The 25,424-nt window shown below is 34.9% G+C and overlaps 1 protein-coding gene across 10 annotated transcripts in view; it reads left to right on the top strand.

Moving 5' to 3' along the window:
• Window positions 1–25,424, top strand: part of RBM26 (RNA binding motif protein 26) — a 90,720-nt gene that overhangs the window by 14,221 nt on the left and 51,075 nt on the right. For 5 of the 10 annotated variants that reach the window (XM_059902491.1, XM_059902492.1, XM_059902486.1 and 2 more), the window contains exons 2-10: window positions 11,876–11,994; window positions 12,611–12,747; window positions 16,049–16,137; window positions 16,820–17,037; window positions 18,893–19,153; window positions 19,860–20,099; window positions 20,514–20,684; window positions 21,033–21,188; window positions 24,957–25,068. In XM_059902491.1, coding sequence (XP_059758474.1) covers window positions 11,876–11,994; window positions 12,611–12,747; window positions 16,049–16,137; window positions 16,820–17,037; window positions 18,893–19,153; window positions 19,860–20,099; window positions 20,514–20,684; window positions 21,033–21,188; window positions 24,957–25,068 — 1,503 coding nt within the window. The remainder of the gene's footprint in view (window positions 1–11,875; window positions 11,995–12,610; window positions 12,748–16,048; window positions 16,138–16,819; window positions 17,038–18,892; window positions 19,154–19,859; window positions 20,100–20,513; window positions 20,685–21,032; window positions 21,189–24,956; window positions 25,069–25,424) is intronic. The other 5 variants (XM_059902493.1, XM_059902488.1, XM_059902494.1 and 2 more) reach the window with 3 other exon arrangements.

The raw sequence follows: 25,424 nt of genomic DNA, 5'->3' as shown, positions 1-25,424 counted from the left end.
GGAGGGATGAGCAAAACTCCTTAGGCATTCCAGGCCTTCACAGAGAATTGGCTGGTTACCCTACAAAAGAAGAGGGAAGGAGCAACAAAACAACTGCTCTGCCTGTATTCTCCATTTATTAATTTTCCACCGCTTACTGGCAGTATAAAAGTTGATATGGAAAAAAACCCCCAAAATCTTGAAGTCAGTTATTATAAATAAAAAACATTTGAATGATTTCAAGTCCTACATATAAGCACTAATAGCAGTTCAGCAGATCATTTGTTGCTCTTTTTAATACAGTTTAAGTGCAAGAAGTATTTTGAAACCTATAACTTAACCTTTTTAGGGCATTTTAAAAAGAAATTGTCAGTGTGACTCTTGTTATTTTTATATATTTAATGAGAGCTAAAGTACTTATTTTACGTTTTTAAAAAGTTTAATTTTTTATAACAGACTGTGAAAGAGATCTTATTTTGACAACTGTTTTATAAACTTGTACTTACCAGGCTGTGAAAGTTTTTCAAGCACTTTCTCAAATTGGATTGTGTTAAAGTTTTTTTGTTTTTTTTTTAATAAATTTATTTATTTATTTATGGCTGTGTTGGGTCTTTGTTGCTGTGGGCGGCTTCCTGTAATTGCGTTGAGTGGGGGCTACTCTTCGCTGCGGTGTGCGAGCTTCTTATTGCAGTGGCTTCTCTTGTTGCGGAGCATGGGCTCTAGGCGCGTGGGCTTCAGTAGTTGTGGCACACGGGCTCAGTAGTTGTGGCTCGTGGGCTCTAGAGCACAGGCTCAGTAGTTGTGGTACACGGGCTTAGTTGCTCCGCGGCATGTGGGATCTTCCCGGACCAGGGCTTGAACCTCTGTCCCCTGCATTGGCAGGCGAATTCTTAACCACTGTGCCACCAGGGAAGTCCCTGTGTTAAAGTTTTGAAGCTTCTGATGACATTGAGTGCCCCAAATTGGATGAATAGTTATGTTCTATGAGGAATTATAACTGTTCATTATGGGTAGGAAAAGGTTTTTGACTCCAGCTAGCCTTTGTTGGTTTCAAATTAAAAAGGTTTTATTACCATGTTGAAGTGTTTGGACATTTTGGGGACTAGGTTATGGGATACTGGGAAGGTTAATTAAAGTAGCAGAGTAACTTGGTCACATCTCTTTTTAAGAATGAATCTATGGTGTTTAGAGATTTGATTAAGTTGTAACATTTTGGAGACAAGGAAGACTAAATAGTTTTTTAATTCTAGTTTTAAGAGTGAGTTGTAAAATGCCTAAATTTGGGCTTTGGCAGGAAGTAGGAAGAGAGAGGTAATATACTTAGAACATATGTACTGGATATATATGAGGGCCATTGCAGCAGTCAGAATATGGAAGAAAAAGCAACTAGGAAGGGCTTGTCAGAATGCTTGTGGGCTTTTTTATTGACCTTTTTTGGTATCTGTAACAGCTTTTTAAACTTGTTGGCACACCTTTGTATTTGTAATAATTGGGTTTGACCTAAACTGAGAATTGTTTTTTTGTGAATTTTGGTTGATATGCCCCTGACTTAGTATGCTATTGCATACTGTGATAATTAGTAGATACTTCTCAACCAATGTGATTGGTTCTAGGGAAAAGGTAGGCATAGTTACCTAGTCTGAAACAGACAAGCACACCAGTAGTAACATTTTAACAGTGGTAGAAATATGTGCAGATCTTAAGGTCTGGCAATTCAGAAAAATTATGTAAAGTGTTTGTATCTAGTAGAATTTAGTTATTCTTTATCTTTCCCAGAGGCTCAAACTTTGCTCATGAGTGTTCAGAAAAGGGAATTCTATGGCTTTTGAAAAAGACCTAGAGGAAAAAAATTTTTTTCAAAAAATTTTTTTTCAGATTACATACTGAATTATTTTTAAGTTCAGTTAAAGTTCCTGGGAATGAGAGTAGGGGAGTGCAATGACGATGAAAGCTTTGCACCTTATTCCTAAAAAAATGACCCACTTTGTCAGATTGTATGGTTCAGCACCTTTGTTTTAAAAATGAGAAAACTGAAGCCTAGAGAAATAAAATGCTAACCCAGGATTATGTAACTAATGAATAAAGTAAGATGACATCAGACTAGAAATCTGAAAACCCCTGGGTTTTTGGAGTTCATTTCTGTGCTTTTTTTTTTTATAATACCAGACTGCTTCAAGGAAAAGCTGTTAGTTTGGCTTAGAAGACAACATAGATTTGAAAGGGAATAGTGCTTAAAATATAGTAACTAGATTTTAACACCTATTCTAAGGGGATGGCAATAATAGGCATCTTATTCAAATTTTTATTTTATTTCATTCTTTAGTGGTCCATTTGTTTTGGTGTTTGGCAGGTTAATAAAATGCTTTCTTATTTGCAGTCATATTTATTTGTAATTATTTCTAATTTGGCAGAGCAGCTGTTCTCAGATAAGGAAACTGAAGCTTAGTTTCTTTAGTCCTGAGATTTGTGAGGTGAAAAGTATCCCCTTTTTAATGAAAAAATTTCAGCGTGATTTGATAGCAGTATTAGAAAACTGTTGTGGCAATATTAGAAAAAACCCAGAAGTATACCATGCAGCCACAGAGCATTAGCCCGACTTTTTTTTTTTTTTTTTAATATATGAGGGAACAGTTTGTAAGAATTTAGTTGAAAACAGAATGACAGAACTAGGTTTTTCGCATTTCTAGTCTTAGTGCTATTTCTTTTGGATAATTCTGCCCCTTCTTGGTCAAGAGAGAAAATGTTCCCTAGCCTCTCCTGTCTCTTAGTAACTGAAGGGATGAAGTGCTTCAAATCTGTTTTGTAACTAGGTAAATGTGAATCCACATATAAGTAACTGAAGGGGTGGCCTTTGGAAGCCCCAGAGCCCTTTCCCAGAGAATGTGATTCTTTCTCAGCTGTGAATAAGAATGTAAAACGTACAAGAAATAATGGAGTTTTGTTGTGGACTGCCATATCAGCATTTCACCTGCAGTTCCACTTTTCTTTTAAGAGAGAATTCTATGACATGATTCTATAACCACACCTGTCTGTGCTCAGTTTGCTATTTGGGCTACTGCTTTTTGCACTGAGCAGTATACAGTCTGATTATGGGGTCTTTGGGAGTGTGAAGACTGACTTTGTCTTTGAATTAGACGCTTAACACATACTTTCTGAATCACTTCTAAAGCAGCGATTCTCAAATGTGGTGTGAGGACTCCTAGGGCTTCCTGAGACCCTTTCATGGAGTCTGTGAGGTCCCCACTTTCCCAACTGTATACCTGTGTGAGGCCAGATTTTATATTTCAACCAAAACAAGGTATCACAACAGATTGAATATAAAAGTAGATGTAAGTATCAGTCTGTTATTTAAGGCAGACATTAATGGTATTTGCAAAAAAAAAAGAAAAAGAAAGAAACATTGTCAATCTTCTTACTAAATTTTTGTTTTGGTGTGGGAATATAACTTTATTCACAAAAAATTATAGGGTACAGGTTTCCCCTGATATGTGAAAGTAGAGTGTTTCTATGAAACTTTTCGTAAGCTGAAATGGAGTAAAGTGAAGAAGCAGTTACTTTAGGACACATCTTGTCAATGGATGCACAAAATAAATTGAGATAAAACATAGATGCTCACAGACACAGTTCAAAGCTATGGCGGCTTGATGCTGAGGTGCCCAGTGTAGTTCTTGGGGAAGGATCTGGGCAGTGCCACTCTGGCTGCTCATGATACGGGCTACCTCTATACAACTCGCTACAAAACAAATGCTGGACACTATTTTTGTTTTTCGCCTTTTCTCATAAGAGTGAAAATCCTTTCTGAATTTCTTGTGGTTAGTAGTTACCAATGTAGGTCTTCTGTAAAAGCTTCACAAAGTGGCATAAAGCAGACTTTTGAAAAGCAGGGGATTCCTGTGTTTAGTTTCAGGTGAGGCTATTAGTTATCGAGCTCTGCCCATCCCTGCCTTGCAGTGGGGGTATAGCTCAAACTGGAGAAGGCCAGTCATTTTCAAGGACCAATATGATGCTCTGGGAGAGAGGGGAGGCTATTTTCTCTGGCTTCACTAGCTGTCAGAATAATGTAAGCCCAGAACTGCTCAGGGCTATTTTTGTTGCCACATGTGCCTGCCTCAAAATAAAGCAAGTTCAAAGGAAAGCAGAATAGAAGGGGAGTGTCCTGGTAACATCATTTGAACTCCTGGATCCAGCTATGCCTAAAGTCAGTCCTACTATTGGACTTCCCATTTATTTATATCAATAAGTTCCTCCTTTTGATTACTCCTCCTGCCCCCCGCCCCCAAGTATTTATGTTAAATCATAATGGATTTATTTAGTTATTTTAAACTAAATAATTTAGAATTTTCTCATTTTTAAATTTTAATATGGTAAATACTGGCAGATATAACCCTTTTAAATAAAAGCTTTTCCGGGTTCTCTGTCATTTTTAAAGTGTAAAAAGATTCTGAGACCAAAAAGTTTGAGAACCACTGCTCTCAAGGTAAGGCGGAATTCCTGCCATTTCTTGGGGGGTAATATAAGGGAATGAAGGAACTAACTGAATAGTTTTCAGCATTATAATTACATGTTTTGGGCTAAGTTTGTGCAGTGATAAGAAGTGGTTCATGTGATGCTCATGGATGTATCACGTTTACATATGCTTATTTTGTGGTGGTCATTTTATTTTGTAGAATAAAGTGGGTATGTAATCAGTAATTCTTAATGAGTAACCTTTGCTGTAACTAATTACTACATACAAGTAATCTATGTTTTACTCTTTTTGAATTGGATGAAACTGTATAATAAACTATGGTAATTGAATTTTTCAATGTATATAGTATGTTTGTTGCAACAGAATTTTGGTTTTTAAAAGAGTAATTCTATGTACAGAATATAATTTCATGACTTTGATGTAAATTAGATATTTTTCTTGAATATAAAGTGAAAATTTGGTAGGGACAGACGTGGGTGTATATCCGTGTTCTAAAGTGACTGAGTTAACATATTTAAATTTAATTTTTAATTCCCACTGCCACCTCCAGCTCCTCCTTCTCAAGATTACTGAAAATGGAAGCTTGGGTAAAATTTCATCAGTTATCTTCCACTGAATTTCTCAAGCCTCCAAAAAACTTGGGCAAAACAAAACAAACTTCTTTTTAAAATATTGTACTGGCGTGTTAGCTTTTTGTTATTTGCTTCACTGTCTCGTTACTATTTTGAAAGTACTAAATTGAAAAGTAAAAACTAATATGATGAGTGTGTTAGGAAGATTAATTAGAACCTTTATATCTTGGGGTGATTCTTTTTTTAATTGAGGTATAGTTGATTTACAGTGTTGTGCCGATCTCTGCTGTACAGCAAAGTGACTCAGTTATTTGATTCATGTTTTTTGAAGTCTTTCTCAAGAAAATTAAGTTCTTTTGGGAGATTTTATTAAAACATTTGATTTTCTGCATTACTTTGGCTTTTCTAACTTATTTAGTGCATGTGCTCTCCTCCCCAGATACAGCTGGAGGAGAATGACCCTCTTAGATATTCACCCTTGCTTTTCAGGGGTATTATTAGTTGTATCCTTAACTGAGTATATTCAGAGATTGATAAAATTTTATTTTTATGCCTTTAAAATCATTGGTTTGAATGACTTCATAGTGATATGATGTAAATTTTAAATCCTTACAAAGGTGAGAGATTAGAAATCCAAATGTGCATGACACATTTGGATGGAATGGAGCACTTTGCTTCATTGCACTGTACTCCTATCCCTCGTGAGTCAAGTATCAGTAGATAGCCACCTCAGCCCTTTTCTGTTGGTTCCCTCTGCCTGGGCTCACCTTTTTCCAGAAAGCCAAAAAGCTTGCTTGCACTACATTCTGTTCCCTATTTAAATTCTGACCCTGTTTAAATATCCTTACCTGATAATCTTATCTAGGATCTACTCATTCATTCCTTTTCCTCCCTCCCTTTTCTTTCTTCCTCTTTTTTTCCCTTCATTCCTCTTCTTCTATACTTTATCCCATTACCTGGCATTTTTTCTCTTCAGAGCACTTGTTTATATGAGAATGCCTTCTGTGTGCGTATTGTCTGGCTCCTTCCTACACAAGAATCCCTAGCAAGTTATCTGATAATGATATGCGTTTACCATTCTGGTCATTTTCTAAGAATGTTTGACTTTGTTTATATATTTATAAAAGGTGGCACCTAGAAGTGAAAGCAGCGGCACTCCCTACTGCACGGGAGAGCTGCACTGTTTCCTCACTGGTTGTGATTTGTTTTCTTCCATTTCAACGCTTTATCTCATTTGACTTTTGTAAGTTGAAATACTTAGTTGCTTCCCCTTCACCCCACCTTCCACAGTGCTATTGGTAAGCCATGTCTTCTTTATTTTGTAGTTTCTGGTTTTCTTTGTGTTTTCCTTGCTCCCCTCCTTCTATCCCCTCGCTGCTCCCACCCTCCTGCCCCCAGCACACACACAGAAGGGTAATTGAAGTTGGAGGACTCTGGTCAGAATTGTACTTTATGTATGGAAATATGTTAATATAAATGTTTCAGACATTAAAAAAAAAAAAAAAAAAAAAAAGAATTGTACTTTATTGGCAGATACTGTTTTTCCTGGGCTTAGAAGTACTTATGGAACAGAGACTTAGTGTGAATTCAGCCTGTTTTCTAAGGTAGGAGTGAAGTTTGTCACTCTTTCAGTATTATTTCTTTGTCCTTAACATTTTCAAAATCTGATTCTTTTTTTCTTTTTCCCTGATCTGAAAGAAGATTTCAGCCCCACTTTTCTTTCACATGTTTCTAGAATGCTGGCAGTGTAGCAGAGGGTAAAGACTAGCTTTGACAAGATAATGTGTCATTCAGATCACAAACTTAATATCAGCAGTACCAACTGGTATAGTAAAGTACCTCGTGAACAATCTTGCTTACCATGGAGACAGTTTTTAAAAATAACCCCTTACTATCAGAATATAGTTTTCTTTTGATTCAGTAATTTAAACATTTTTGCTTCATTAATTTTGCATAGCAGGTTATTATTGCTAGATGTTCAGATGAAGTAGCATTGGTACTCTTAATTAAGATAAATAGAAAAGAGAACACACAGTTTGCCTTTTGTCCCTAATCCATAACATTTTGGTATATTATTAAACTTCTGTGGTTCAGATTATTTTTTACTTAGCTATAATTTGTAACTACATACCTTTTTTTGTTTTCAAAAGTTATTAAAATAAAAATGAAGTGGCTTCCTGTAGGACTTAAGAAAAATTACCTCCCAAATGCATATTTACCTGTTCTGTTTTTAAATATGAAATTGTAAACCTTGCTTCTACTATGTAATTTGCAGTCTAACAAATTTTAAAAAGTAATCTGCCTTTCAGACTATTTTAAGTATTTAACATTTTTTTGTATGGTAGTTAATTCATTATGATTGTTGTGGCTTTTATTGGTCCTTGATTTGGTTTGAATTGCTTCTAATAGAAGACGTTGAGCAAAGATTGTTCAGGAATTCTATCTTGCTGTTTTATAAAACTGTATTCTAGGCCACAATAATTTTTTAAAAATCGCAAAAGTCTTTCTCCACATTTTTAGCTGCTAACATTTTAATTCACTTTTAAAGTGTCTTGTTTAAAAAATAATGGAGGGAATGGAATAGATTTGGTGTTTAGCTAAGAGAAATGTAAAGTGACAGTTATTAGAAAGGCTGTTATTAAGTTGAAAATTCACCACAACAGTCAAACCAATACTTAGTCAAACTATAGCATTTGGACTCAATGTAGAGATTCTGAATTTGTTCATTAACAGTAGTTGCAATAAAACTGTATAACACAGTGATAGTATTATGTATCACAGTGATTTCCAGTAAACTGAAGTACGTTCAGCTTGGTGTCTAGTTAGGTTAGTGTTTAGTTGATTGTGCTTATTCAGGTTACCTAACATGAAAAAGTACTGTTTCATGGTCTCTCATGCAGTGTTACCAGATTGCCAGATATAAGTGTATCTGTAGATACATCATGAGGTTATTGTCCCATTTCTTCATGCTTATTTCATCACGGAGGTTGACCCCAGCCTCTCCAGTTTCTTTGAATTCATTGTCCAGCTCTTTCCTATATCCTTATCTGTGGACTTTTTGCTAAAGGAAATTCCTTGTTTAATCGGTGTTTCAGAAAAATGGGAAAATTCATGGCCCATTGTCTCTGGAGTCATATCATCATCTTCACTAGCAATTAAGTGAAAAGCAGGCTCTAAAATTTTTCTCACAAAATTACCAACATGAATATTATCTTTAATATTGTGCATTTAATATTAATGCACAATATTAACATTAGCATTATTAATATTAGCATTATTTAAAATGCTCATTGTGATAAACATGAAAAAATTAACTTCCCACAAATCACTTTGCATTTAAAAAATTGTTGGTATAAATAAATATACTGAAATAAATTTCAAAGAGAAAGTGTTTAAAAATCTCATGTACCATTGAAATGAATTTTTTTTTTCTTGTTTAGGTTATAACCCACTTCAAGTCTTTGTAAGTAAATGGAAATAGATCTATGAGAAAAGTTGATATACAATTACTAACAGATTACCCTGAAACTAAGCACAGCAGACATTTATCATCTCATGACATATATCATTCCTGTGGGTCAGAAATTTGGAGCAGGTTAGCTAGGTATTTCTGGCTCTGAGTCTTTCATGAGATTGTGGTCAAGCTTTTGGGCAGTGCTGCAGTCTTTTCAAGGTTCCACTAGGTCTGTAGAATCGGCTTCCATGTTCATTCACATATGGTTCTTGGCAAGAGACCTTAGTCCTCCCTGGAGCCTTCATTTCATAGCCACATGGTGCTCTCTGTAAGGCTGCTTGAGTGTCCTTGAAACATAGCAGCTGATTTCTCTAGAATATATAATTCCAAATGACCTAGATGGTGTCTGACCCTAAACGTCAGACACCATCACTTCTGCCGTATTCTATTTGTTTAGAAGCAAGGCATTAAATTGAGCCTACTCTCAAAGAATGGGGAATTGAGCTCTGCCTTTTGAAGGGAAGATTGAAGAGTTTGAAGACACAGTCACCACAAAGATGTACACTAAGGAGTCTCAACATTATATAATAAATGCTGTACTAGTTCCTTAACAGAGTAATTCTCAACTCTGATACTGTATCAGACTTATCTGTACAGCTCTTATAAAATAAACAAAGCAAAATGCAGATGGTTGTATTAGACCTGTTGATTCACTTGCAGTCAGATTTTCCATAGGTGTTTCTACTGTGCAGCCAAAGCTGTCCATTGTCTTTAAGATGTACTTTTTGATTCAGTGACATGTTACTGCTATAATTCTGTAAAACTGTTACATTCCAGATATGTATAGGAATTAAGACTTTTTGGTATATGTATTAAAGTATTTTCTAGCTTTAATGTGTGTTAGTTCCTTATTAATATTCTAGCATTTGAACTTTTGGTAGAACATGTGGAATTTCTATTTTGTGTTTAGTATTGTTAGAGTTAAAATTGCTAATAGTTGTTAGAATAAAGAGCGATAAAAATGAATTGAAGGATGTCATGTGTCATGTATGTATCTGTTTTTCCTCAAATGAACTATTAGGTTATCCTATCTCTCCCCCTCATTTGTAGTCATCTCTCCCTACTGTAATTCCCTAATGTCTTTGTCTTTTTTTTTAAAACCGTGATTGGTAAGTCTTTTTGTGTCATCAGTATCCTTTGAAAATTTAATTTACTGAGCATTATTTGTGTTACTGGCATGAAACTAAGACAAGCTAGGAAGTTAAATCTAAGCTGGGGGTGGATTCTAAGTTGGGATTTTGCCAAGTTGGTGGCATAGAAGAAGAGTAGAAAGAAAGTGAGGCAAACGTGGCTGAGGAATTTAGAGGTTGTTTGAAATAGTGGACTCTGAGGGGAGAGTACAGGAGTAAATTAGGGGAACTGTGCCTTGGACAGCAACTAAGGGAGGTATTGTAGGGGGCTTTTACTAGGATGGATAGGGAGTTGGTGGCTGTAACTAGATGTTTGTAGCAGTAAGTTAATTGGAGGTCTGGATTTTGGGTAGCTCGTTGTAAGAAGCAATTTGGTGTAGTGGTTAAGAGAGCGGACTTTAGAGTAAGAAATTTAGGTTTAAATCTTGGTTCTGTTACTAATTTACATGTAGTCTTGGGCAGTTTGCTTAGCTTTTTCCTGAGCCTCAGTTTCATCAGTAAAATGAGAACTAAATATAGAATGTAAAGTGTGGAGCACCGTTCATGGCGCAAATGAGGGTTCAGTAAATGTTAGTGCTTAGCTATTGCTATTATTTTATTATTATTTACCCTAACTTGTAAAATGATCTTTAATTAAATAGGTAGCAACTTTAGCTTAGTTGAAAAACAATCATCTGCTTTTTAGCAATTGGATGGGCATGGTTTGGGCATCAAAAACTTTCCCTCTTCCCTCCTGACCCTGTTTCTTTTTCACTTCCTACTCCCTACCTGCATCAACAAATAACCATAGTTACTTGTTTATACTTATACCTATTCATTATTCAGACATAAGCCAACCCAAATATATAATCTCCTTTTCTCCCCACACAAATGGTAATACACTATACAAGTTTTTTCTCTATCTCGCTTTTTAAACTTAACAAATTGATAGGAAAATTTCTCCATGATATGAAAACTTCCTCATTCTTTTTTGTCCTTTTGTTGTATGCCATTCCCTTGTGTAGATTTAATATATTTTCTTTTTCCAGTCCTCTGTAAATAGACAGTTGCAGATTTTTGATTTTACAATCAGTGTGGCACTGAATGACTTGTACACATGTCATTTTGAACATGTAAGTATATCTGTAAAGTTAATTCATTGAAGTAGAATTGCTGGGTCAGTTGCATTTGTGATCTTTTTACTGCCATACCCTAGGAGCTACCAGTTTACTCTCAGCAGCAATAATGTCTGAAAACTGATTGTTTCCCTATAGTCTTGCCTCCAGAATATGTTTCCATATATTTAGATTTTATCAACTTTATAACAGAAAAATGATATTTCAGTATAACTTAAGTTTGAATTTCTCTTATGGATGATGTACTTTTATTCATATTTAAGAATCATTTTTATTTCTTTTTCTGTTTAGTATTTCATTTGACTTAAGTCTTTTTTACATTCTTAAGTTTTTGCTTCTTTTTGTATAATCAAATTACTCTTTTGCAGTATATGGATTTTCTGTCATAATTCAAAAGGTCTTCATTACTCCAGAGTTGTAAAATAACTTTTTCTTGTTTTCTTCTAATACTTTAATGGTTTCATGTTTTTACTGTGGTATATGGAATAAGTTATGGGTCTAACTTAATTTTTTAGAAAGGCAGCTGCCAAGTTTTCTGAATACCATTTATTTTGTAGTTCATCCCTTCTTCCTTGACTTGGATGTCACCTTTATAAAATTTATGTTTCTATATATATTTGGGTCTATTTCTAAACTTGCTTTTCTTTCGTTAAAATTCTGTATTGTGTGGTATGTTTTCAAGTTTCCCTTTATTGTCCTCTTTTTCAGGGATTTTCTGACCATTATTTACCTTGTTCTGGGGGAGAATAGCCTCTTGGTATTTTTATTGGTACCACACTAATTATTATTAGTTTTTGATGTTTTGGCATTGTTTATAATTTGTTATAACTTCTTTTTTTAATAATAGAGCCTACTGAATCTTTAGTACATGTATTAGTGTGTATTTGGCAGAATACTGAATGATGACTACGTATACCATGTAAAGCATGTTAAGATAAGGGAGAGAAACTTATATTTCTTCATTGCTTTCTATGAACCAGATGCTTTTTTACATATATGAACTCATTTGACTATCATACTGTTAGTTTGTAACTGGAATTCATAGACTGTGCAATTGTTTATGGTTAAATTTCCTTCAACATTGCTTTTTTCTTCAGCTGTGATGCAGATCCATCAGCCCTGGCAAAATATGTTCTCGCTTTGGTAAAGAAAGACAAAAGTGAAAAAGAGTTAAAGGCGTTATGTATTGATCAACTGGATGTATTTCTTCAGAAAGGTAAGATCTTTGGTTTAAAAATACTACTTTAAAAAGTTATTTAAGATAAGATTCAGAGAGTGTTAAAGGAGTTCAGTAAGAGACAGACTCTAACTGTAACAAAGTTGAACAAATAGTATTATTACTGATTATATTCATAGCTTATTTATAATGGAAATCTTTTCTTTCATTAACATCCATATGCTCATTCTTAAAGAATGCTGTTATTTTTTTCTTAAGAGATTAAGAAAATCACTGAAAGGTAGTACTGCTTAGGAACCTACTTTGGATATTGTCTAGCACAGTGCTTCTCAACTTTTTTCACCTTGCCAGCATCTAGGTAATGATAATATTTCTGTTTGGCACACTAGGCAGGGTACATGGAGACTAGTGATGGTTGGGAGCGACTGACCCAGAGGCTCTAGCCATTCTAGCCCTCAGCATCCTGAGAACTGAATGGATCAGTATTACCATGGGACTTGTGCCATAGCACACTGGTTGGGAAGCTGTTGGTCTTAGTATAATTTTTAGATTTATAAAAATCAAGGCATATTTCATCATACTGATGTGGAGAAGTAGAGAATAAATATCTTAGCAAATGTTTTTTAATCTATGCTGGTTTTGGTTTTATTTTTAGAGACACAGATATTTGTGGAAAAACTTTTTGATGCTGTGAATACAAAGAGTTATCTACCTCCTCCAGAGCAGCCATCATCAGGAAGCTTAAAGGTAGAATTTTTTCAGCACCAAGAAAAAGATGTAAAAAAAGAAGAGGTAAGAATTTGTGTTAAACTTTACATGTTCTTTAAAAACATATTTGGAGTAATTAAACTGAGTTTTATTTTTTGTATCTGTGTTGGGAGTCCTCAAGACCACCTCCAGGTTTGATTATTTCACTAGGAGTACTCACAGAACTCAGAGCATATAGTCATATCATGGCTATGATTTCTTACAGTGAAAGGATACAAAGCAAAATCAGCAAAGGGAAAAAAGTGTATGGTGCAAAATCCGGGGAGAAACAGGAACAAATTTCCAGAGGTTTCTTCCAGTGGAGTCAAAGAAGATGCACTTAACAAGTAGTGACAACATGTGTGAACCAGGGACGCTCATTAGAGACACAGTGCCCAGGGTTTTTATTTAGGGCTGGTTACATAGGCATCTTCAGCCTAGTATGTACCAAAATTCCAGACTCTGAGGAGGAAAGCAGATGTTCAGCATAGACCATATTGTTTATCCAGACAGTTTAGGCATAGTGAGCTGTTGTTATCAGAGAATGATGGGAACCTTCGAGAAATCAGTGTTTGCAGATGCCAGCCAAGGGCTTACCTTATCAGCAGGTCTTTCTAAAGATAACAGTCTCAGGAGTGCTTTTAACTCTTTTCTGCACAGTGTCTTATAGGTATGGACTCTTATTATCTGTGTTCTATGAAAATAGTTAGATTGTCAGTAGATCTGTTTGCTTCTGCCTACATGCATTTTGTAGGGGACTATTTTTTTTTTTTTAACAAGTTTTCTTTTTTTTTTTTTTTAATTTTATTTATTTATTTATTTATTTATTTTTGGCTGTGTTGGGTCTTTGTTTCTGTGCGAGGGCTTTCTCTAGTTGCAGCGAGCGGGGGCCACTCTTCATCGCGGTGCGCGGGCCTCTCACTGTCGTGGCCTCTCTTGTTGCGGAGCACAGGCTCCAGACGCACAGGCTCAGCTCATGGGCCTAGTTGCTCCGCGGCATGTGGGATCTTCCCAGACCAGGGCTCGAACCCACGTCCCCTGCATTGGCAGGCAGATTCTCAACCACTGCGCCACCAGGGAAGCCCGTAGGGGACTATTTTTAAGGTAGTCAAATAAAAGGACCTTCACAGGGCAATGGAAATGACTTCATACTTTAAGAGGTGTTTACCTTTTATACAAGATTACCACTCTTGTTTAATAATCATATAATAATTCAAATTTCCTCAGTTTGATGTTTAAAGATTGTAATTTTAACAAAAATAATTGTTGACAATTAAGCTATTAATATAATATATCCATGGTTAGCCTAGTTTTAGGTCAAACAAATCTTGGTTAAAATTTTGCCACCGTTTTGTGACCTTGAAATTACTGCTTTTCCAACCCTTAGTTTACTCAGCTGTGAAATGGAAATATTATAGGGCTGTTGTGAGGAATAGTAAAATAAGGTCTGTGAAGCACTTGGCAGAGTGTGTGGCACAAAGTAGGTTCTCAGTAAATGATAGTTGCTATTATTGTTGAGGCATTGTTGTGTGGTGGCTGATGTGGTTGTGGTTGTGGCCTTTGGTTTTTTTTCGCCTGATACTCTGTTTTTTTCCAGATTATGTAAGTAATATATGTTCATTATGTTTACATATGTATTATATAATAATATTTACATATGTATGATATGTATTGTAATTTACATGTGTATTTACATATGTATTATATAATTCTCAAATGTATTTTTGTCTCTGTATATCTGAACATATTTGCACACATGTATATGTATATAGTTACACGCACTTATACATAAGACACCCCCATCACTTCTGTCTTCAGAGGAAGACCAGAAATAATTTTATAACTGCATGTTTTGTACCTAACGGTATAGGGGTTCTGTTAGTAAGGAAGAATGGGATAGTGGATATTGTCTCGGCAACTGCTTATGCAACATAGAGATATACAATAATTTATTTAAATTTTACCCATTGATGGAAGTCTGGGTTGGTTCCAGAATTTTTTCCAGATAATTGCAAATTATATTTTAATTCTTGGAAATCTTGAGTAAATCATGGGCTCTTTGTTTGAGAAGCAGTAAGCCTTAGTCTTACATCTGTTGATACAATAATATTTCACCACAGTTGTCTTGAGCAGTTGTGAAGGATATTTATCCCTCATCTTTCAGAACCGAAATGTCAGACGGCAGTCTGGATTTTAAGTGTTGTGGGTGTTGTGAAAGTTCGCAGTTGGGCAGGTACCATGGAATGTGACAGTCTGTCAACCTGACTTACTTACAAGAGTGCATGGAAGCAAACTGAAGGGAAAAAGTGCATCAGGAGGGTTTTTTGTTTTGTTTTGTTTTTGCAGGGGGGAAGGTTGAAATGGGTAGGAAGAATAGAACAAAAAAAGTACTTACAAGAAAGAAAAAAAAAGGCAAACTGTTAAAAGAAGGCTTTTAAGTATTGTTTCTCAGAGTTTGGTCTGTTGATAGGATTTCCATTTAATTTATCATCCAGTGTGGGACACTTGACAGTGAGAGGCTTTTACCCAAAGGAATGCTGAAACAACTGGCATAAACTGGGACATATTTATACTATCTGTAGACTATGTGCATCAGAATATCTTAGGGTTTTTATTAAACATGCAAAATCTTGAGCCCTATCATATTTACAGAAGCTCATGTTCAGTATTTTCTCAATTTGTTTATCCTCTGAATCCTTTTTTCTCTAATAACACCTCTTAATGTCCTGTGGAACCAGTTTTTTGGGCAGCATGGAAAACTGGTCTAGAGAAAGTAGCACTGATCAAGGGAATGTTTTTCAGGGCTGCATTCTATTAATTATATAATATGAATTGTAGGAAAGAGGAATATATAGCTGTCATACTGCTGTGAGAAACTAGAGAACTGTTTTCACTTGTTTGTTTATTTTCACAGGTATTGTTTTCTCAAATGTTTTCTTTTTCTATGACTTGGTTAGTTCTAATGCATTCCCCTTTAGTCCCTAATGTGTTTGGTGCTAGATCAGATCCATGAAACCAAAACTTGAATGGACTTTTGAAAGAAGGAATAAAATTGACTTTCCATGAATGATGTGTAAAATGAGGACACTTGCTTAAAATGTTTTTCTTGCTACTGTTATCTAAGATCAGCATTTATGAATTTCTTTACCATTCACTTTAACTTTCAGCAAGCCTGTCTTTTATTGTTAAATTAAATGATTGTACTTAGAACACAAATTTATTTTGTTCAGTGCTTTCACAAGAAAACCCTATTGCTCATATTTTAATATCAGTTAAGTCATTGAAACAGTAACATGGCAAGGAATAACTGTTGTTAAACTTGCACACATTTTTCTTTGTATATCAGATCACAAAAGAGGAAGAGCGAGAGAAGAAGTTTTCTAGAAGGCTAAATCACAGTCCTCCTCAGTCAAGCTCCCGATACAGAGAAAATAGGTGATTGATTCTTTGAACCATGTTCAATGTTTAGACATTGCTTTTATTTTATATGAATATTTAGACTTGATTTTCTTTTACATAGGGGTAAGTAATGTCTACTCTTTTATTGGTCTAGGAAAGTGGTAACTCGATCCTTTTCTAACAAAAATATCTAGGTGAGATTTGTTGGTCCTGGAAGTGAGATTTAGAACAGTGCTCAGCGTATGTTAGTTATTGTTATTATTTTTATTCCTAACTGCAAATTCCAGTGAAGTCTTAATGTGAGACCTTTTTTGCCCAAAGTTTCCCTTTAGAGTGAATACATTATTTTTCCCATTAAGGCTTCAAAAGCATTTAGAGTGCAGTGTGTGTAATATATGCCTATAAGTATGAGACTGTGTACAAGACAATATATACTATAGGACATATGTACAGATCCCTTAATGTATAGATGCATTTGTGTATAAAATGAAGACTTCAAAAGAGTATTGTTTTTTTTTTTTTTCCTTAGAAGGGGTTTTAGAGTACTTTAGCAGATCATGTTCAGTTTTTCAGTTTTTTGAGTTTCTTATGTTTGTATTCTGATGGTGGGATAAAGAATCATGACGGTACAAGAATAAAATAGAACTTTTGCATTTAATTGGAGTTTTTCCTGTGTCCACTTAAATATTTTCATAAAAGTGATCATATATTTCTTTAGAAGTCGTGATGAGAGGAAAAAAGATGATCGTTCTCGCAAAAGAGATTATGATCGAAACCCTCCTCGAAGAGATTCATACAGAGACCGGTACAATAGAAGACGAGGGCGAAGTCGCAGTTACAGCAGGAGTCGGAGTCGAAGTTGGAGTAAAGAGCGGCTTCGTGACAGGGATAGAGACAGAAGCAGGACTAGAAGCAGAAGCAGGACGCGGAGCAGGGGTAAGTGATCCACGTCCACGTACGTGTTGGCTGGCACTTGCATGGGGAAAACAATCCTGTATTTGAGGGCTTTAAAAATTGTTGTAATTTTGTCACTGTTATCTTTATTTTTTTCTATTTTGATATATTTTGTGTGTCCAAGTGAATACTTTTTAAAAATTTCTTTAAAAATTTTTATTTTATACAAATTAAAGCCACAGTGAATTACCACTGTACACCCATCAGAATGATTGAAATTAAAAAGACTTGCTCTCCCCAGTGATGGTGAGGATGGAGATAAGCTGGAACTCTTTGGAAAACACTTGAACAGTATCTTAAAAATGTTAAGCCTATACCTACCAAATGACCCAGTCAGCCATTCCACTCCTAGGTGTTTACTTAAAAGAAATGAAAGTGTATTTCCACACAAAGACATATACAGATGATCACGGCAGCTTCATTTGTTATAGCCAAAAGCTAGAAACAATCCAAACGTCCATCAACAGGTGAATGGATCAACAAATTATGGTATATCCATAGAATGGATAAAAAGGAAAGAACTATTGATACATGCAGGGAAATGCATGAATCTCAAAATAATTATGCTGATTGAAAGAAGCCACACAAAAAATGTGTGTGTGTGTGTGAGAGAGAGAGAGAGAGAGAGACATAGAGACATAGAATTTTAGAAAATGCAGACTAATCTATGATGACAGAAAACAACTCAGTGGTTGCCTGGGGTAAAGTAAAGGAGGGATGGATCATAAAAGGGAACAAGGATACTTTTGGGGGGTGATGAGTATGTACAGTATATACCTTATTTTGATTGAGATGTTTGGTTTCACAGGTGTATACATAGATCAAAATTCATAAATTGTACATTTTAAGTATGTTGAGTTTATATCAGTTAGACCTCAAAACTATGAAAACAGTTAAAAATTTTCATTTTAGATGTGTGAGTTTACAAGAGCGTCTCATTTCCAACATGCATATTTTTCTTTCATTGTGTATTATCGAAAGGAATATATTGCAGGCAGTAAAACAACTAAACACCTTAAGAGTAAAACACCTTTACTCAACTTAGATTTTTACTACCCTTGCAACCTTTATTGTATAGTTACTTTTAGTCTTTAGGAAATAATATTTACGGCTTTTGTATAAGCCCTGTATTTCTCTGTTACTCTTAGAGTTTTTTCCCCCTGTGATCTAGGTGTATTAGGCCTTTCTGCACATTGCTTCACTTAACTGATCTCCTTAATGTCTTTTCTCTTTCCTTGGTAAATTTTCTTTTCTTGACCCAATTAATTTCTTTGTGTTTATTATGTACTCCTTTTTCTTCCTCTTTACACATCCATTCTCATTTTCAACAAATAGTGTTCAGTGTATAAAGCCATGCTAGGACCTTTGAATGGATGACAACTAAATGTTCATCACAGAAAAAATAACCATACTTATATTGTAGATTTTGTTTTGTTGGCTAAAGTTATGCGTACTAAGATTGCACTGAAGAAAATTTAAAAATTCTCTGCTATAACTAAAACTCAAAGAAAAATCTCATTAGGTACAGCAAGTTTATGTGTGTGGTTTTTTAGTTTAGGTCATATTGAAAAGAAATAGCTTATCTTGGAACATTGTATATACATTGAATAGTTTTTAAAAGGAGGATTGTGTAAAATTTGAACTTTTTCTCTATGTTTAGCAAAAATATTGGGTTGGCCAAAAAGTTCGTTGGGGTTTTTCCATAACGTCTTATGGAAAAACCCAAACGAACCTTTTGGTGAACCCAATATCTGTTTCTTAGATTTGGGACATGTGTGTTTTTTGTTTTTTTTTAAAATAGAGTGTAGTTTTATAAGTCATTTGTATTTTGTTGCAGAAAGGGATCTGGTAAAACCTAAATATGACCTGGATAGAGCAGATGCATTAGAAAACAATTATACTCCAGTCTCTTCGGTACCTAATATTTCATCTGGCCACTACCCTGTACCTACTTTGAGCAGCACTATTACAGTAATTGCTCCTACTCATCATGGTAATAATACTACCGAAAGTTGGTCTGAATTCCATGAAGACCAAGTGGACCATAACTCATATGTAAGACCACCAATGCCAAAGAAACGGTGTAGAGACTATGATGGTAAGCCTGTCAACTATTTCATGAGGTATCGAATTAATATTTCCAGCTGAGTAAATTCTGTAAATTTAGGTTATACACAGTTACTCAAAGACTTAACCTATTGGAAATAGTGGGAAATTAGTTTTAAGCACTTCATGAATTCCTCAGTATATTACTGAAGTCTTCATTAGTCACCACTGACTATTGAATATCAATTTAAAGATAGTGTTTATTTGCACCAAGTCTTACCATATTTTTGGAATTTGCCAAACAAGAGTAATATCTACTGAGTTACCTACCAGGGAATTGGCTACTGAAACATTCTTGACAAAACTTACTTCTTTAGAAATCAGTGGTTATTAGCATGTAAGTAAAACCTAGAAATATGAATATCACCTATGTAATCATTTTATAAATGAATTGAAGACTCTTTAAGATTTTACTGTAAAAGTTTTGTAAACTGTATTAAAGCTGTATCATGTTGCTAGCTGGGTATACTCATTTTAATTTGGTGATACATTTTTTTAGGGGGTATGTTAACTATATTTTCACTTAATATGTATTTTATATTACTGGAAATGAGTAGGTAGCTCTTGTGATATGGTTACTTATACTTGCCCAGTATTAAAAATATTCCTATTTTTAAATATCTCCACTTCTGTTAACTTAGAGAAAATGTATATGTCCAGCACTTTTCATATTTCTTTCTAATTGTTCTTCCTCACAGAAAAGGGTTTCTGTATGAGAGGAGACATGTGCCCTTTTGATCATGGAAGTGACCCGGTAGTTGTAGAAGATGTCAATCTTCCTGGTATGCTGCCTTTCCCAGCACAGCCTCCTGTTGTTGAAGGACCACCTCCTCCTGGACTCCCTCCACCACCACCAATTCTTACACCCCCACCTGTGAATCTGAGACCCCCAGTGCCACCGCCAGGCCCATTACCACCCAGTCTACCACCTGTCACAGGTAAGTAAATATGTTTGCCTGTACTTATTATCTATTCATTCATAGTCTTTTATTAAAGTTAATAGTTTGATGCTTGCTTTTGTTAAAAGTATCTAAAGTAATCCTGTAGATGCCTGCTAGAAACTAAGAATAAGATGCTCCCATCTGGAATATACTCCTATTTTTCAGGCTGTGCCAAACCTATGGTTTACTGTGGTTTAGGGTGGCCCTGAATTATGCATGTTACTGATGAATCCCAGCTATCTCTAGTCCTTTATAGCTTAAGACAAACCTGTTTGGAATGCATTAAATGAACATTTTACCCTGAAAAACTCATATAGTTGTAAGAGCTTGGTGTTTGTAGATATTATAATTTGCTAAAGGAGAATATCACGTTTGGATATACAATAACTTATTTTATTTGTTTGCTTTCAGATGATATTTCTTATTCTTTGGTTTTGACAGGACCACCACCTCCACTTCCTCCTTTGCAACCATCTGGCATGGATGCTCCCCCAAACCCTGCAACCAGCTCTGTTCCTACTGTGGTAACAACTGGCATCCATCACCAGCCTCCTCCCGCTCCACCCTCTCTTTTTACTGCAGGTGCAGTTTTGGCCCTTTCTATATTAATAATGTAACATAGTTTAGAGAAGAGTTTTAGGTGAGGAATTTTAAAATGTCTAGAGAGTGAATTGCTCTATCAAGTCTATTTTTCTTACTAAAATTATATGGAATAAAATGTAGACATGGTGAATGCACATTAAATATAAGTTCTCAGTTACACTTTTTAAAAAACTAAGTTTTTAATAACATTTAATTTTTATAAGACTATTTTAAAAAATACATATACATGTTAGTTATGAATTAGTAATATGTTATGTAGTTGACTTTTTCTATTATCAATATAAAAAAATTACCAAGCGGAGTTTTATAATTGTTTTTTAATTGCAGTTTTTGTGTTACCAGATACATATGACACAGATGGCTACAATCCTGAAGCCCCAAGCATAACAAACACTTCCAGACCAATGTATCGACACAGAGTGCATGCGCAAAGGCCTAACTTGATAGGACTGACATCAGGGGATATGGATTTGCCACCCAGAGGTACTATGATGAATCTTTTCTTCTTATCATTTTCATAATATCAAGAGTGGCAGAGCATTTAAAAAGAACAGTAGGTCCTGTGTTTATTGGGGTTGAGTAAGGGATGATGATTATGTTTGTTCCTTGGATCCTCTGGTCTCACATGAGAGAAGAGGTCATGTGTGGTACCCTATTTGTGGTGTTGGTGACATTTTATTCTGTCATCCAAGGGGAAAGGAATTTCCCCAGAGTCCTTATTTTCTAGCTTTTTGGGGGCATATGCTATCATTTGCAGTCTTAATTGGTTCATTTAAACTCAAGACTAATGCTTTAATTCCTAAAGATAAATTATTTTGTAGTTTAGATAATGAAATTAGCTGTACAAATTTAATGCTTGATACATATTTTATTTTTGTTTGCTTTTGACATGTTAGAATTTGATACTGGTTTGCTTATAATATTTTAAGCAAAAAGAATTATATTTTAGAAAGTGACTTGTTAGCTTTTAAAATTTTCTTAGAGGAGACAGACTTTTTGGTATAATTTCTAAATGGGAGAAGAAAATAGAATTTAGACTGGTCCACAAGCCAGGGCAGGGAAAGTGCTATACAGAGGTGCAAACTGATACAAAGGTTCAGAGGAGGGAGAGTTCACATTAACTTGAAAGATGGAGCAATGTTGTCAGACATTATAGAAAATATTACACTGGCCAATAAAAATATATCTTTTTTCCTAACTACTTCAACTAACTTTTAAATCCCATTTTCTTTCCAGTCTTTCCTTGCCATCTTTCATTTCTAGTAATAAAAAAGAAAAAAAAAGGTCATGCATTGTCAGTTGTGAATAAAAGTCCAACTTGTTTAAATAAGTAACAGTCTGTACCTAATGTGATTTAGTAAACTTGTGTTTACTTACACTTTGCACTTTTTTTGTTTGTTCATTAGAAACTATCAGATTCTGAGCATCTACCTTGAGTGTTCAGAGAACTTTCTGTGGTGGTGGAGTGAGGAACATTTTAATTTATATCCTGTGAGATCACAGAACAACATTTCATGTGGATGTCCCTTTCCCCCCACACCTTTTAAAGTCTCCTTGAGGCATTCTAATGACTTTCATTAATAGCAATAGAAAAAAGGTTTCTTAACAATTTTTATGTAAGGGAAATAAGATTGCTTGTAATTGAAAAGTAGCCACTTAAGATTATGGCTGTTCATGGTATTTACTCATCCCTTGAGTGTCTCCTACCTGACTAGTTCAGAGAAAACCCCTTCCTTCTTTGGGTCACTACTTAGCACTCATTTTCTTTTCATTATACCAGTATTCCTTGCTCTTACTGGAACCTCTGACATCAAATCATCTCTTTCTTAACCTTGCTGCTTTGGAGTGGCGTAAATGTATGCCACTATAGATCAACATTTATTAGACCCATCCCAAATCTAGGACAGTTTTTTGCTGGTGATTGAGAGAAGACAGAAGGATCAAACCCTTTGCACATAAATCTTACCGTATAGAAGTTGGAATTATGGTAATTTCAGCTCCACATGCATGTAGTTACAAGTTATAGGAAATGGCTCTATTGAGATACAAATGTCTGGTATGCCTACTTAGAAATTTGAATGCCTTTTCTCATAGAATCATTATACATAATGATTATTTTAGTACTTTTTAAAGTTCTTTAGATACATCATGTACTATTTCTGTAAGCTGGTTTAGGAATATGTTTTCCATTAATAACATTGTTTTTATGTACCAGACAACTGATTTAGCAAACCATTTAAATTGAGGATTACCTATACTTCTATTGCCTTATCTTTTTTCAGTCCTCCTCCCCTCAAAATGTTCTCATCTATTGCCCATTTGGTTTGAAATTTACTGGCCTGGATTGTGACATATACATAATTAAAAGTTTATAATATTGTTCATTATATAATTATTATACATTTCTAATAGCCTATAGATGGCCTCATTTATATTTGTCACAGACTATTATGTGATAGCTATATTTTTATGCTTCATACTTTCAACTTCATAGGAAATTATTGTTACTAAACAAATGAAAAGACTTTAGGCCTTTTGATGCCTTGGAATCAAAAAAGTGACCTAGAGGTCCTGATAATGGTACTTTCTAGATTTCTAAGGCAGTGGAGAACTTGATAGACACTCCCTTGACTGGATACAGATAGGTAGGAAGAAGGGCTAAGTGGTTTTTCATTTGCCATCAACAAAACCAGTGCTGAAAACGTTAAGCAGAAAAACAATTTATTAAAAAGATATCAGGGGAAAACACAGTAAATACAACTAATAGACACATTTACTAATTGTATATCAAGAGGAACTTGCTTCTGTGTGTTTAACACTCCTTCTTTTAAATAAATAACAATGAAAGAGAATATGAGTGAGAGAATACAGATGAGTTGGAGCAAACACATCACTGCCTTTCTTGGTGAACCTTCAGATAAAGAACATATTAAAGTACAAAAGGATATTGGATAGCTCAAAGACTCTTTAAAAGGGCTAGTGAACATGTTTGGGAGGCAGGAATAAGGCCAGAAATTCTGTTGCAGAACTGGTCCTGTGAAGATACCACTCGGCAAAGAAACTACAACTTGCACTGTGAATGCCTGCAATGCTAGATACTGGATGTTTCCACCTGATGTGCTGTAGAGATGTGGGATAAATCAGAGTTAGCCAGAAAAAGGGGGTCGATAAAGCACATATATCCTGTGCTACTTTTGTGAAACTGGAAGATCTTTTTGATTAGAAACAGAGGGAGTAAGGGATATGGGGGCGGGGAGATGAGAGGCCAATTAAAGGCGTTTGAAAAATTCTAGAAAAGAGATGATAAGTAGTTAGACTAGTGTAGTAAGAGTGGGAAGTAAGAGATTTAAGTTTAGTGGAAAGAGTTGACAACACCTTTAACTTATTGAATTTGGGGACTTAGAATGGGGGTAATGGAGAAGGTGAAATGAAAGACACCAGGTTTCTGTTTTGGATAATTGGGCAAATGATAATATCATTCATTGAGAGGAAGAACAGATTTGGTAGGAGGATCTCCTGCATGGAGATTATAGTGGTAGCCATGAGAGAGATTGTGCTGAAACAAATCCTAAGTTCTTTTGGTTAGTTATATGTTTAGAAATACTCAGAATAGGAGTTATATAACCAATTTATCCATCTTTTAAGAAAGGAATTTTAAAATATATTTTTTCCGTGTGGACTAAGGTTAGCATGTTTTAAACTTTGGCGTCATTTGGGAATAACAGGTTAAATGTAGTTTTGTGTTTGTCAAACTCCATCTAAGTGTATGTAAAATGTTGAAAGTAGCACATATTTACAGCTCTTTTGCACTGCATTTCAATGTTGAATCTTTACCTTTTTAAATTTAACATGATTTTATTGTGTTAATATGCTGATGTTTAAATAAGCAACTCATTTCAGTCACAACTCCAAGTTATTGAGTCTTAAGGTTACTAGACTAGTGTTAAATTTTATATCTTGTAGATTGTGCATTTAATTTCAAAACTATAAACTCAGAGCCCCAAGATGATTTATTTATTATTAATTTGACATATGAGAATTACTGATTATTCTTCAGTTAAGTGTGAAAGGAATTCAAAATAAGTTAAAATCCCTTAGATGACTATATTTAGATGTACATATATTTCTATTTCTTCTAAAATGTATATTTGGACAAAAATTCAGAACTTTGTTTTTAATGCAGATTTAAGGAGGTGGCTATGATTAACAGAAAATATTAATCTATGCTTTCTTTTCTTTTGTTTCAAACAGAAAAGCCTCCTAATAAAAGCAGTATGAGGATAGTAGTGGATTCAGAGTCAAGGAAAAGAACCATTGGTTCTGGGGAGCCTGGAGTTCCTACAAAGAAGACTTGGTTTGATAAGTAAGCTGGCAGGGGAAATTGAGGAATTTTATTATGCAGTGATCTTTAGGATCATTGCAATATTATTGTGACAGTATAGTGGTCTCTTTCAAAATAAAATTTATTCTGTAGGCAGTCCCCAACTAAAGTGTATAGTATTTGTTTTCTAAAAATGTGTTAGTTAGTTGTCTGGTACTTGGAAGGTACTTTCTTATAGAAATGGTGTGGTGGTTGAGCACATAAGTTTTCCTATTTGTACCTCCCCCTACCTTCACAAAAAAAACAACAACCCACCCCTTAACTTAGCGATGTTGTTGAATACTAGCTGTTTAAAGGATAGTCATGAGCCTGCTCTCAGGGAAGGAAGGAAGGGTTAG

This window comes from Balaenoptera ricei, chromosome 18, assembly GCF_028023285.1.
Source record: "Balaenoptera ricei isolate mBalRic1 chromosome 18, mBalRic1.hap2, whole genome shotgun sequence".
NCBI lineage: Eukaryota > Metazoa > Chordata > Mammalia > Artiodactyla > Balaenopteridae > Balaenoptera > Balaenoptera ricei.
This window is presented reverse-complemented; position numbering and strand designations above follow the sequence as displayed.